At 43.3% G+C, this 14,273-nt stretch overlaps 1 protein-coding gene across 1 annotated transcript in view; it reads right to left on the bottom strand.

Moving 5' to 3' along the window:
* The window catches only part of LOC8025501, a 51,084-nt gene that overhangs the window by 15,032 nt on the left and 21,779 nt on the right, over positions 1–14,273 (bottom strand). Inside the window, exons 11-17 of the mRNA XM_029975664.3 lie at positions 13,618–13,704; positions 13,413–13,528; positions 10,336–10,498; positions 4,185–4,331; positions 2,828–2,993; positions 2,187–2,302; positions 658–961 (exon numbers count right to left, since the gene is read on the bottom strand). Coding sequence (XP_029831524.2) covers positions 658–961; positions 2,187–2,302; positions 2,828–2,993; positions 4,185–4,331; positions 10,336–10,498; positions 13,413–13,528; positions 13,618–13,704 — 1,099 coding nt within the window. The remainder of the gene's footprint in view (positions 1–657; positions 962–2,186; positions 2,303–2,827; positions 2,994–4,184; positions 4,332–10,335; positions 10,499–13,412; positions 13,529–13,617; positions 13,705–14,273) is intronic.

Raw genomic sequence — 14,273 nt, 5'->3', positions numbered from 1 at the left:
AAAAACAAAGGGCACAGTAAGGATGGGGAGGGGAGAAGCTACTTTCTATGAACTTGGGGGCGAGAGGTAAGCCGCAATGGGCACAAAAGCAATGTTTTGGAACCTGAACCTAGGTTACCATAGCCCAATAGAGCCAACGGGACCTACAGACGGGTGATAGGTGAAGAGTTAAGGGGAAAATCTTCTCACCTCTTCCCACTTTAGCAAAGCGATCGCTGGCAAGGAGGCGACCTGCTCTCCAATATTGACTCTGCTAAAGTGGGAAGATGTTGAAGGAGCTTCCACTAAACTCTTAAACTGTCACCTACTATGGCTTTGCTGCTTGAAGGAATGTTTGTACTTGCCCGTGACACTTGCGTGCTGCATCGTAAAAAGAAACACTCAAGCCGTAAATTCGGAAAAGGATAGATTGGGGTGTCGACCCCTACACCTTGTGCAGAGCCTCCATATGTCACAAAGAAGGCTTGCACATATAGATCCTTGCCGAGCATGAAAGCCAACCGCTGCGCTTTACACAAGGAGTACAGTGAAAGAGGTGGCACGAATAATATCTCGATCTGAAGCTGCATTTGGTGACAAAAAGCGAATGTCTTTGTTTACAGAGCGGTCCTACGCAACGGCAATGCAGCAAAGGAGTGATCGTAACGTCCGAATCACCTGTCGTCTGCTGCTCGTGAGGAAAGAAGGTCTCCGGCTGCTCCACGACCCAGACGAGAGCTCCGTCGTCGGATGCACCACCCTTGCGCCTGTCCTTTCCTTTGTGCCTCCTCTCCGACTCCCGTTTCACAATCCGCACCGTGCGAATTTCCTGGGCCCGGTCCCGCGGAAGCAGGCCATAGAACTTCTTTGTCCGGTCATCTGCCTCGTTCATGTCTTGCGTAGGACATGAGTTGTCGTCGTCTTCGATGCGATCCGACGGCTCCGGAGAGAAGCTCGGCGACTCCAATCCATCCATCTGGGACTGGACGAGCGATAGACAGAATGAGGAATGGATAGTTGATAGCAGAGCCACACAAATCGGCACTTTGTTTCCCAGTATTGTTGTGGTTGCCTCCATCTTGGTGCTTAGTGCTGGGCAGAAACAACTGCCGATCGTCTCGATTCAAAAGTGTGACTTTCTCGGCATTAGATTCGGTACTAGGAAGCTCATGTAATATAGTTTTGCTCTGTCGCATTAGACATTTGTGAAGGATAAAAAAGCGTTTTCTGAAATTTCAGATACAGCTTCATATAGCTGGCAACCATGATTTTAAGCCCCAAGATGGGTAAGTGCCGTTACAGAGTGAAGTGTAGCTTATTGTGTGGCTCTAGTTAATGGTATCCGATTCGAAAATGAAGGAGGTGACCATATTTGCACATAGTACTAGTAGTACTAGGGGTAAGTACTAGCTCTATGTGGTACTTATAGCACTATATGACATATCAATAGTTGATGGCATGTGATTCAAAACTGAAGGTAGTGACCACATTTCTGTGTAGAAATAATGGAGTGAAACCCCCTTATGAAAAGAACACTTTGCTTATAAATTTTCTATTATTAGCACTAGTAGTGCTATGGCATACAAATAGTTGATGGTATGCAGTTCATATTTGAAGCTGGTGACCAACCCCATTTCTATGTACTAGTGGTACCAGAGTGAAACTCACTTAAGACTTATTATGTTTGTAAAGTTTATTACAATATCAGTGGTTCGATGATCAACGAACTGCAGACACACCGACAGAACATACACCATAATTCAAATCTGAATTTGGTGACCGCATTTGTATGCAGTAGTACACCCACTTATAAAAACTAACTGTGTGTCTGTAAATTTTGCTTTAGTAGTACATTAGTAGCTCAATGACCAGTGAACCACTGAAAACACCTATAGCTGATGCAACCCAATTCATAATGAAAGATGCCAATCAAATCTGTATGAAGTACAAAAATGAGATTAATCTTTCTGAATTCTCTTGTGCATTTGTGAGTTCTGTTGTACAGTACCAATGGCTTAAAGTTACATAAACCATGGTTCCCAAAAATTTCCATGTGTTGCAACCAGAAGGCACGCAACGTGCCACATAGGATACATAGTTTCATCAATGCAAAAGCAGCCAGAAAAGCTCAGAAAGGTTAGCACATCAGAACCTTCAGTGGCATTGTGTCTCCCCCCCATGCCTGGAACCCAATTCCACTCACTCACCCCAGACATGTTGTAGAGAGATGACGGGCGGCTTGAGAGGGCCAGGTTACTGGTAACACACGAATCCAAGTCTGTCTCATAGTAGGTCTTCTGATGCCGCTTTCGCTCGGGCACACCTGAAAGAGAAAAAAATCCAGGTCATTAACTTGAAAACGACGTCTCTTCAGTAACTCGTAACAATTAGCTCGATCACGGTTTACCTTTAGAAATCACACGTGCAAATCAAAGACCGAATTCCTCGTTGCTTCGGTGTCAATGAAACAGTGCCACATGCTTGCAAAACCATTCTGATACATGTAGCAAGCGGTATCAAACCAGCACGCGATTGAACCAATAATTATTTTTTTCCGTTATCGAGAACCAACCGCTTTTAAAGTTGTCTGATTTCCTACGAATTGAGAGAACGTTATTCTTGAAAACCTTTCCCTTCCTGAGACGCGAGCAGCATTTGTAAAGAGCACATATTACTGTCTGGTAGTATGGTCACCGACAATATGAGAACGGCAGAGTTTCAGTTCTCCCGTGTCCAACATGCGCCCATGCTGGACGCCAGGCCTTTGAAGGATGCGCCCTCCCTCGTCACTTTATCGGTAACTATGTCTTCATACTTTCGACGTGAACCACAGAACATGAACACTCACACGCCAGGCTGAGTCTGGGTTCCGGAGTGGAGGCCGTGTTGCGGTCCTCTTCCAAACGCAGGCCCGGGCTAGGGCATGTCCTGCCCTTCCTTAGCAGGAGGTTGTCCACAATCTTCTGAAGCCTCTTTAACTCAACCTCTAGGTCCTCCTTCAAGGGGCTGCCAAACTAAAAACAAGCAAAAAGAAAGCAAAATAAACCAATTATTATTTTTTACACAAAACTTTAGAGGCACTTTGTCCAGCTGGTTTTTCCACGGGGCTTGGTGCTTAAACCCAACACGAGGCCCACGCACTATATTCTTTATGTCACGGGTTCACAAACTGGGTTCCCCAGTGTCCCCGGAGTACCCCATGGGGAACACCTGAGAATTTTTAAGTTGGGGGAGCCAATCCCCCAGTTCAAACATTTCCTTGACCCTAAGCTAAAAACTTTTCCAGTTTAAGTATTATTTTAGCAGGCCTGAGCCACCCATGTAAAACTAGGAGACAAACACAACCTGGTACATGCATTGTTGTCTAAAGGGTCTGTAAGCTTCCGCGCTGCTTTATTGAATCAATGCCGAGAAAAGGAGGAGCAACCTTCAGTTGCCATTCGAGGCAAATAGTGCTGTGTCACTGTTCGGCTGGGACTTGCGCTGAACTGGTGCTTTCTCAAGTGAATGCAAGCCTCAGCCGAACGCTATGTTAGAAACATCACAAATTATTAAAGCGTAAAATGCTTTTACATGAATCCCCCCCCCTTCCCCGAATCCCAAGGATTTGTCCGCACGTCCGTGCATCTCACGCTAAACTTGGCAGGAAAAATGATTTCATGTGGCCCGACACTGGAAGACCCATACAATAATTATGTGTATACGCTAAATTTATTGGGGAAAACTGACATCACGTGACCTATGCACCCAATTCAGTTTTCCACTATATTTGGTGGAAACATTGATGTCATGTGACCTATACAGTAACTGAGGTTCCCTGCTAAATTTGCCAGGGAAAATAATGTCACGTTGCCTATGCACCAAGTCAGTTTCTTGGCTAAACTGATGAAAATATGGGTTCTTCTACACTCCCCAAAATGAGTTTGTCTTCTAAACAAATTTCAACAATCCTTTCTAAAACACTGCATTTTATGCATTGTAGGGCTCTGGAGATAAAGGTCGCTGCCAATATCTTCACGTCGCTGACATTGTCACTGTGGTTTTAGCTCTAGGCCTGGCCACTACGGAAGCAACGGTTGGAGATCCTTCCCAATAGGGGCAGGGTTTGATAAGTGCACTAGATGTGCAACGAATGGGGAGTGAAATATCCCAAGAAAGTGTCACGTCATGCTTTGAGCATGGGGTCTCTCCAGGCAGCAACTTACGGTGGTGCTCTCGGCGAGCATGTTCTGTATCCGCAGTATTTCCTTCTCGACCATGCGCTGCTGCTTCTCTAGTGTCTCGGTCTCAAGGTTGTCCACGAAGACGTCCTCGTGGCTGGATTCCGTCCCCTCAGCTACGCCCCGATCGTTCTGAAATGGCGAGAAAGAGGTGCAGCGCTCACAAATAAACATAAATAAAGATAGGTATCATAAAAAAACCTTCGTAACACAACTAAGGAAAAACAAATTGTAGATAAGGTGTCTGAAAAGGGAAGAAATGCCAGATTAGTGTTTTGTGGCTCCCGTGGGCTAGTCTGGGTACAAAGTTCTTCCGTGACTTTGATTAACACGAAGGCTATCAAAAAATGTTTCTAGATATTAAGACTTTCCCTTAACCCCATGCTCAAAGCAAAACAAAACAAAAAACAAAACATTTTCATTAAAAAAATTATTTTAAAAAATTCCATATTTACATTAACCAACATCTAGAGGGTATTCCCAGAAAGTTTTGACTTGTTTACACTTCATAGTTATTTTTTTATATATTATTTTCGGTCCATTGTTGCTAAAGAAAATATAGAGGTCTGACCACTTTTGAAAGCGTTTTTCTCCCTTCCAGATTTTGGCATAGATTTCGCTTTAGGAAAACTATTGTTTGGTAATGGGACAAAAGGAAAGGCTCACTCATTGTTTTTCATAACTAGAATTTAATGGGCAATGCAACTTTGGAATTGCTTTTTTGCTTTGTGTGTGTGCTTTATAAAAGATGTTAAGATTTTGTCGACTACATAAAAGGCAAAAAATGTACTTAATTTTTTAGCGCAATGTTAGCATAAAATAAATTACTTTCTGAAAGTTTTGTTTTGACAGCTGCACTCTTTAGACATTCTGCAGCATATCTAGTGAAGAGAAACGTTGGATATTACATTAGCTTTCAAACGATAGTTTTCCTAAACAATGTCAGTGTGTTCCTGATAAAAACGACTATAATTTCTTTCCCACGATTTTTCGGACTTTGTAGGAACCAAAAAAACTTCCCCCCCCCCCCCCCCTTGGGCCATGATCCTTACCGAGATGGTGTTTATGTGCCATGTAACAAGCTTCTAGTAGTGGCATGTAAACAAAATAACGCACACAGTGATGCCCTGCCCCCCCCCCTTCCCCGGGAAAATGGAAAGTCTACACCGCTGTGCCAGTATATACTGTAACTTTCATTCATGTTAAGCCAAAGGTTAAAAAGCTGACCCTTTTAGGTAGTGTCCTCCCTTAACGTTCCTTTGTGTATGTGTGCATGTACAGGAGAGAGATCAGGAGGCAGCCTGGAATAGGTTGCAACAAAAAAATGAAGGCATAAGAATTGCCGCAGCCTCCCTTTAACATACATTGTGTTTACGTTCCAGGCTGTAATTTGAATGGAGCTTAGGAAAGACGACCTACACTGCCAGCCGTTACCATGTGAAACTAAAACACAATACATACGACAGAGAAAAAATTGTCAGTCTTTCCACTCTGGTGAAGAAGGAAGACCAACAAAGCTGTACTATGGTGGGAATAAAGTATTTATAAATGTATGCATTAAGGAGTGATCGGGAAATTGGTTATTTGAACAATTAAAGAATCAGACATATATATAACGATCCGGGGTTGTTACTTATTTTGTAACTACAGTGACCAAGACCTTGTGATCGCTGTGATACAACGCCATAGGGTGTACACTGACGGCAGGCACATTCTTCGTGAAGACGAGGTCTATACACGTCCGTTGCCTGGTCGTGGGTGCTGTCGGTTCGTTCACACAGGCAAGCCTGAAGCGCTCGAGCATAAACAAACTGAACTACTTTCCCTCCTGGCGTGCAATGTCAACGTTAAAAGTCACCCGCTTCAATGTCTCTGGGCGTCGCGGGGGGGAGGTACACAGACTTGTATGTAACGCGTTACAAGTAATCGATTACCTTTGACTGTAATTTTGTAATGCTTTGGTCACTTCCTTTAACGAGTAACAATCCTTGTAATTCAATTACTTTCTTGCTGTAATCGATTACAAAATTACCTATTACAATTTTTCTCAATTTCTTCTTTCTTTTGCGAGACTCTGGGCAAAACCGTTCAACACGTCAAGAAACATCTGCGAGCTGGAGAGGAAGAAGCAGACGAAAGCTTGGGAGATAAAGTCGCCGACGCTCGCGAGCTCCAAAGTCCCCGAAAGCGAACGAGAACCGCAGTTTGCGCAGAGCCATTCCCCCGCTTCGCGCATAACCTGACCACCCCGTACCCGAGGGGTCTTTCTTTTATTTCTTTAATAAAAGAGACCTCAGTCTTCAGCCTGACTCCGGCACGAAAGGTCTTTGTGCTCTCTTTGCCAAAATGACCTAAAGCGAAACAGAGAGGTGATACCTCCTCTCCACTCCAAGCTTGCGCGCATTGCTTTCTCCTCTATACCTCGTAAACTTTTCTTAACCCGTCATTGATGTTTTTTTTGTAAAAGATTCGACACCTGGAAGATTTCTATAGACCGGCACACTGTCTACTACAAACAAGACCGTGTTTGCCGACACCAGCTGTGGGCACTGCACGAGCGCAGAAACCAAATTCACGTGAGGTGAAGCTTCTGCGCAGGCGCCGTAGCGACAACAGCACCACCGCAGAGGCGTGACGTCACAGCCGCGTGTTGGTCTATACTCCGCTTCACCTTACGTCCGGACGCAGCGGACGCCCTACAAGCTATCCTAGCTCATCTCGCTCTCTGGAGGTAGTCCGTAATACGCTTTCCGCGCGTCGCTGTGCCCCCCCCCCCCCCTCACCTAAGGTCACGTGACACCCACACGGCCTTGGATTGGCTCCAAGTGCTCGTAGCATCCCCTGCGCCCGTACGTAAGGTGAAACAAAGTATAGGTAGTGTTAATCTGCGGTCTTTTTTTTTTTTTTTTTATCTTGTTGGTCTTAACTTCTCTTAGAAGGAAATTGACGTATCCAATTAACAATATCTTTTTTTGCACATGACGGAGGTGACGTGCTCTTCTCGTTATAAAAATAAAAAATATTCTCCTGATTTAGGCAGTTCATAAATAAATTGGAAGTGATAGCATCATGAAAGAATGAGGCCTCGATTCTCCGTGGCCTCAGCTTGCACCTATGTTCACACTCATGACATTCAAATGTTTGCTTTGTCGGTCACTACTCAGGATTCTTTCATGTTCAAGGGTGACCAACTCCAACTTGCGGACGCACATAACGGTAACGTGCTTTTTTGTTATGTTGATTATTTTACTGTGCTATTTTAAAATGTTTATTTATAACACCCTAGTTTCTAGGATGCTTAGCAAATTTCACTCGACAGCTTTAGGTGACAAGCTCTAGTTTTCTACTGGCCACTCTCTTTTCAAGGCATATTTCCAGCAGTGCTGTTGTTCGTCTACCTTCTCGTTCTTTTCCGTGTCTTTGGACTGTTTTTAGCTTTTAACCAAGAAACAGTTTGTATTCAAATTCATGAGCATGCTCCTATGAGCTTTCAATCGGTTTAGGGGGTATCACTTTCGAACATCTACAGTAGGCTCGCGATAATTCAAACTCGGATATTTCATACTTGCGGTTAATTCAAACAGATTTGAAAATTTTGGTTGTCCCGCTATGTTTTAATTGTATTTATAAGCCACTTAATTCGAACAATGTTTGCGCTTACAGTGATGTGATTGGCCTAAGCCATTTTGGAGCACCTTTCCGAGCAGCCAAAACAGTGCTTTGGAGCAGCAAAAGTGATTTTTGCAGCAGCCAAGACAGTGTTTCGGAGCAGCAAAAATGGCTTTTAGAGCAGATATTCTTAAAAAAAAATAAAAACATTTGTTTTAAGTGCCGTAAAAATGAAGGGCACTTTGTGTTGTGTTCTGAAGTGACGTGCTGTGACGGAACTCACAGCTTGTGTTTTTACTGCTGAGACATCCCACAAGTGTACAGTGCTGTAGACATTGCCCAGCGATTCCGAAAAACCGCTTGCCACCGTTGTTCTGGTTTCCGACGTGCCAGATTTTCATCAAAAATAAGCAAATGCAAAACAATGGATTGCCAATATCCCGGCTCGTACTGCTGTCGTGCAATCATGTTCGTAAGCACGTGAAAGTAACTTCGGGAGGCTTGCAGTTGCGCATGCTTCGTCGCGCGAGCGGAGACAACAGCTGTTCGATCAAAACCGAAACCATGCCACTCTGCTACGTCACAAACTGATTCCCAAAATTGTGTGCAAAATGTAACTGTCGAGCATACGACAAAAAACAGTCCAGCGGCGCATGCTTGCCACGCCGGAAAACAAGGTAAAAGCGGCGGCCACTTGTGCCACATAACACACGCATGTTTAATTACGGCACTCGGTTCAGTTTCAGTTTTGAAAGGCGACTGAAATTGGTGTTTTCGCGCAGGCTTGGCACAGAATACCCATATTTTGGCAAAATGTAGCAGGATGTAGCAAGATTAGCCGCTTGGCACAATTCGGCGCAATTGGCGCAGCAATCACATCACTGCGCTTAATTCATACTTTTTGTTCTCGCGGCCCCGTTGAGTGCGCTTCTTTCCGAGCACTGGTGCGCTGCAGAGAAGCAACACCCGCGAAGCGTGCTTCCGCGGGTGTTGCTTCTCCGCGGTGCACCGGTGCTCGGTGAGAAGCGCACTCAACGGGGCTCAAGCGGGCACACATGAGCTCTGAAAGCGAACACCACGCAAACATTTCCATAGTACGGTAACTTGCGCGGACGCTGCGACATGGCGGCATAGCATAGGTCAACGTCACGGCGTCCGCGCAAGTTGCTATGAAAACTGCCGCGCGGTGCCAGTTTTCATTGCTCATGTGTTCCCTGCTTAATAGTCTACATCAGACAACCTCTTGGCACGATGAACAAAGCTAATTTTGTTTTGAGTTGTGATCTGCTGTCTAAACAGTCCACAATGAACAACATTTTTAAGGGATAAACAAACTTATGTCATACATTTCACAAATGTTTTATGTATGGAAATACCTGCTTATGATCAGTAGGCCTATGAGAGGAAATCACAAAATATTTGCTTTGAATGTGTAGTCATTCATATGACATACCATAATTTTATCTTGCATAATTTTTAGATGAATTTCTGATAATTCCAACTTGTGATAATTTAAACAAAGTTCATGTCTTCTTGGACTCTGAATTAATGAGTCTACTGTATTCCCGTATCCTCGCAATACCCGACGTACACTAAATGCGTTTTACAGACTGTAGTCTGCACCCGGTGTTCTGGACGTCCACAAAGACAAAGTTCACTTCTTTCACCAATGTGTTATGCCTGTACTTGCTTATAATTAGGCCTATGTGGAGGAAACTGGCAAAAATCTGCTCTGTATGAGTAGCTATACACGTAACAAATCATAATGTTGTCTAGTATCATATTTAGATGAATTTCTGATAATTCAAACTTCTGATAATTCAAACTAAAATCTGTGACTTATTGGAGTTTGAATTAATGAGAGTCAACTGCATATTCTTAGTTCGTATTTGGTATGTTTCATTAGGTTTGTCGAAATTATGTCATTATCCCTAATATTAGTTCCCGAATAATATCCCTCCCTCAACAGTGCCAATTGAAACTAGGAGCTCTGTTCATGACACCAAGATTCATTGGCGGATGACCGACGCAAACTTCGAGATACGACTGCTGCTGAAACTGAACAAGGTGTAGAGGACAAGAAAGGCATAAATGCGGAACACCTATTTAATGTGTCTATGTGCTACCGTAATAAAATAAAGTTTTATGAAAAGTTACGTGGGAAGTAATCAATTACTTTGGAGTAATTTTTCGATTACTTTCTTGAGGCTGTAATTGTAATCACTTACTCTTTACTTTGAAGTAATTGTAATTGTAATAGGCTACTTTTTTCAGTAACACGTACAAGTCTGGACGTACACAATGGAGACCACCATCCCATCGTGTACCTTGACGGAAAGTCTGGAAAGGTTGCCGCCATTCATGAGCTACGGCGGCAACCAGATTGGCTGTCTGGTTGCCGCCGTCGCTGGCGGTAGCTGTCCAGAGTTTTGTGTAGTTTCGTGTCGACATTTGTTTGGTATTGGACACAAAACTAGGGAAACTAACCCTTAACAGGTCCGCCGTAAAAATAAGTGGCATCACCCACCTGTTTTTCAATGCCAGCAATGTTGTACAGACTTCCCAGCTTGACCATGTTCTCTACCAGGCTGATCAGGGGCCGAGTAAGCCCGAGATTCCGCGTGAGCTCGTTGAGGCTCCGTTGCAGGCTCACGAGTCTCTGGACATCTGCAGCACTGTGTTTCATCTCGCTGCAATCACACCGAGAAGGAAGAAAAAAATAAAAATCCCACAAGTTTAAAGGAATGCGATTCAACCGTTTTCTCTTCACACACACACACACACAAACAATGCAACATTGAGGAAAGATGCAAATAAAAAAAACGGCAATATTTTGCAAAAAAATAATTGATTTCGGGTTTTATGATGTTTTATTATTTTTTAATCTTCATATTTGATGTATAAAAATAAATAGTGCCAGTTACGATTGTGAAATTAGACAGGTACACATTTGAAGACCTCCGGGCAACCCGAAACGGCATGAATTTGAGCCATTTTTCTCTGCGTGGTTCTTCAAGTTGTGACGTCGCCCGCCATCACAAGTCTGTTGACAGGTAGGCCTAGTGGTCTCCTCTCCATTGCAGTCATCTGTAGCTTTAATTTCTCACGAAAATTAATTAAAAAAATAATAGTTTCTGCACCGCGAAAGAATACAGCTACACATCTATTCAAACGTGTTTTTCTGTTTATGTAATTTTGGGTCATCTTCACAGTATACATGCAAGAATTTCTGTTCTTAATCCTCTCACGCATATTGTCCACACGCGGGTTTGTGGCATAGTGTCCTCAAGTGAGGACCGAAAAAGCTTTTCCAGCTGGCTGATAGATGGCAGCACTTGCCGGTGATCATCCAGATGGTATACTGCTTCGTCTCACCTTGTAGCATGACCAAGCAGCAGTTCGTAAAAGTAGATGATTCTTTACCTCCAGTATTGACAAACATTGAAACAAAAATAATTTTCAGATTGTTCTAGCCATTAATGAAGTATTAGCAAGCAAAACTTAGAAATACTTTATCTCCATTTGTTTTGTTTACACTCATTATATTTGTCCTCAAATGGGGACACTATGCAGTAACACTGCCCTCATTTGGCTCGCGCGCTTTCGACTTTTTCCCGCAAAACACAGACTTGTACACTTGCGAGTTTTTTATTGCTCTGCATTCTTACGGTGGAATGAAAAAGTCTAGACAGAAGTTATCCCTCACAAGAGAAGAAATTGACCCAAATTTTAGACATACATAGCCGGTTAATCTGAAGACGGCCTTGACATCAGCAGTGCTGAAGAATGGCAGGGCACAGAGGATGTCATCTGTGATGTTTGTGAGACGGGTGATGCACTTGTGGGCACTGCAATGCCCCACTTTTTTTCAAGTACTTTGAAGGGTTTTGTGCATTGTGAGATGTTCACATTCATTTTCTGGTTTTGCAGGATTTTGTTTAGCATTGCAATACAGAAATTATACAGAGCTAACATGTCTAGACCAAATACACAACCATTTTGCTAAAAAAAATTACTGCGTAACACCAAAAATGAGATTACCTGACTACTGGAATGCATTTGTTTTCAACTGAGAACAGATCTGTTCTGCTTTTGCAAATTATATTTGTGAGTACCTTTTTCTTCATTTACTCTACATATGGTTTGGATGAACGTCCCAACATAGTATACTTTGTTTTATATGGTCAATGTAATTCATGCATGGGAGAGGTATTATTTTCCTATCACAACCAAATTCGCCATGCATATACTTTAGAATATGTAGAATGCAACTATCTAGGTTTGGTTAGAATGTATATTTTTTATCTGAAACATTTAGGAATTTTTAATAGCCCTTTGAAATGGCATCTTTGCTATTTTTAATTGTAAAATGAAAGAGACATTGCGGATATTATTTTTAATGTTCATTGCACACAGTGGTTTAAAAGGAGCGAATTAGTTAATTTTACTGGGCTTTTATAAAAGAGTCGCCATGCCTCACGTGTGCACAAGAACATGGTTTTTTTTCTGCATGTACACTGTATTGAGAACAGAAGAAAGCAAGCTAAATCAAATCTAACAGCATAAACTGTAAAAATTTCATTTTGATGTCGTAAATAATTTTAAAAAATGAGACATTTACAATTCTCTATAATGTTGAATTAGAGTGCAGCTATTGAGGAGGACGAGGGGAAGGTACAGAGAGGAGGGTATGCCCCTCCTTTCATCCTGCTCCGCTCCAATTTAGCGACAAATTTTAGCTAAATTTCCCGCTAAATATAGCAAAAATTTCCCTGCTAAATTTAGTGGGGGAAAGTTTTCCGCCAAACTTAGCTGGGAAATTTGCCCCGCTTAATTTAGCGGTAACATTTCCCTCTAAATTTAGTCGGAAATTTTTCCACTAAATTTACCGGGAAAATTTCCCCACTAAATTTAACGGAGAAATTAGCGAAAACTTTCCCGCTTTATTTAGCAGGGAAATTTTCCCATAATGCAACGTGCAAGGTTACACCGACGGCGACGCCACTCAAGCCGGAAACGGGCGCCTAAGAGCTCTAAAATTATAGAAATAAACTTAAGACTGCTTACATGTAGGAAGGCGAAAGCATTATAGTCCTGCGGGAGGAATGTTTCTACACGCATTAAAGTTTAGGACAACGTATAGGACGACATCCTAAAAATCGACGCCAAGTACGGCGTCTAGGCGTACTTGGCGTCTAGGCGTACTTGGCTTTCTTTCGCGCACAACGATGCCGCCGCTTGTTCTTCGCAAAATGCGACAAGTGAGGTCGTCCTAGGGTTCTAGAATGACAGCGAGGACGACGCCAAGGTAAAGGGACAAGTAGGGTCACCCTGCGTGCCACTCAATCATATTTTTTTTGGCTCTTTCAACGCTCTTTCGCTCAATAAAATAAGTAAGGCCTTCGCCTTTAAAAGAAAATGGTTTCGCCTGGTGCATGTCCCCTTAAATCGGGTACGAGTCAGTGCTGACATAGGCACAGATGCAGTGCTGACTTTGCACTATTTCAGCACTGGGAGCCACATGCGAAGTTGCCTCAAAAGATCCGTCGGTGCAGAGCCCGACAAGAATCCAGAAATCCAGCCGAAACAGCGGAGCCCACTCACCTCTGCACAATGTTTTCCTTGAGCTCTTGCAGCTCCGCCCTGCATTGCATCTGGCACGTCAGCAAGCTGCTTTGGCTTCTTCGCAGCTGAATGAGCAACAGGACGAGTTCTTCGTGCTGCATGCGAAAGGTGTGGTCAGACACAAGTTTTTTTTTCACTATGCCGCATTAGACGCTGTCGTATCAGACCGACGACGCAAACTCACGCTTTTTCCCAGCAAGTCCCCCGCAGACACGCTGTGGCTCAGACCCCCGCTTGGTAGTGGGGTTGGCTCCGAGTCCAACTGAAGGGGCTGCAAGCGTGTCGAGATTGTTACACACGGGACATACGAAGCCTCGGAAGCATTAATTAGTGACGAATTGCATTATGTTAAGAGATCAATATGACGAGCACAGTTGAAAGTGTTTGAAAGTGGTTTGAAAGTGAAAACGGCTCAGACAAAGCAAACATCTATGTATTCAGAAGCAGCATCACTCGTTGTAAACAAGGAGTGTAAATGATATTATGCGACGGGACAATTTACAAAAAAGCTTAAGTGGTAGAACAAGTTCAGGGGTGGAACTCGTGAAATTTAGTACTTGGGAGCAGCCATGGGAGCAGCTGAAACAGCTGTTTTGGAGCAGAATGGGAGCAGCTAAAACTACATTCTGGAGCAGGCTAGGAACAGCTCAGATCAGTTTTCACTGCACTTCAGCTTGTATCTTGGACAAGAACGGGAGAAACTTCAATTGTGCTTAGCAGCACAGATGAACATGAGTGGTTAGGGACCTAGGTAGATGGGAAAACAGTGTAACAGATGCAAAAACTTGAAACTTTGCAAGCCTTGAGAGGACACTAACACGCCCCCCCCCCCCTTTTTTT

This window comes from Ixodes scapularis, unplaced genomic scaffold (genome assembly GCF_016920785.2).
Source record: "Ixodes scapularis isolate PalLabHiFi unplaced genomic scaffold, ASM1692078v2 PGA_scaffold7__128_contigs__length_106722199, whole genome shotgun sequence".
Classification (NCBI taxonomy): domain Eukaryota; kingdom Metazoa; phylum Arthropoda; class Arachnida; order Ixodida; family Ixodidae; genus Ixodes; species Ixodes scapularis.
This window is presented reverse-complemented; position numbering and strand designations above follow the sequence as displayed.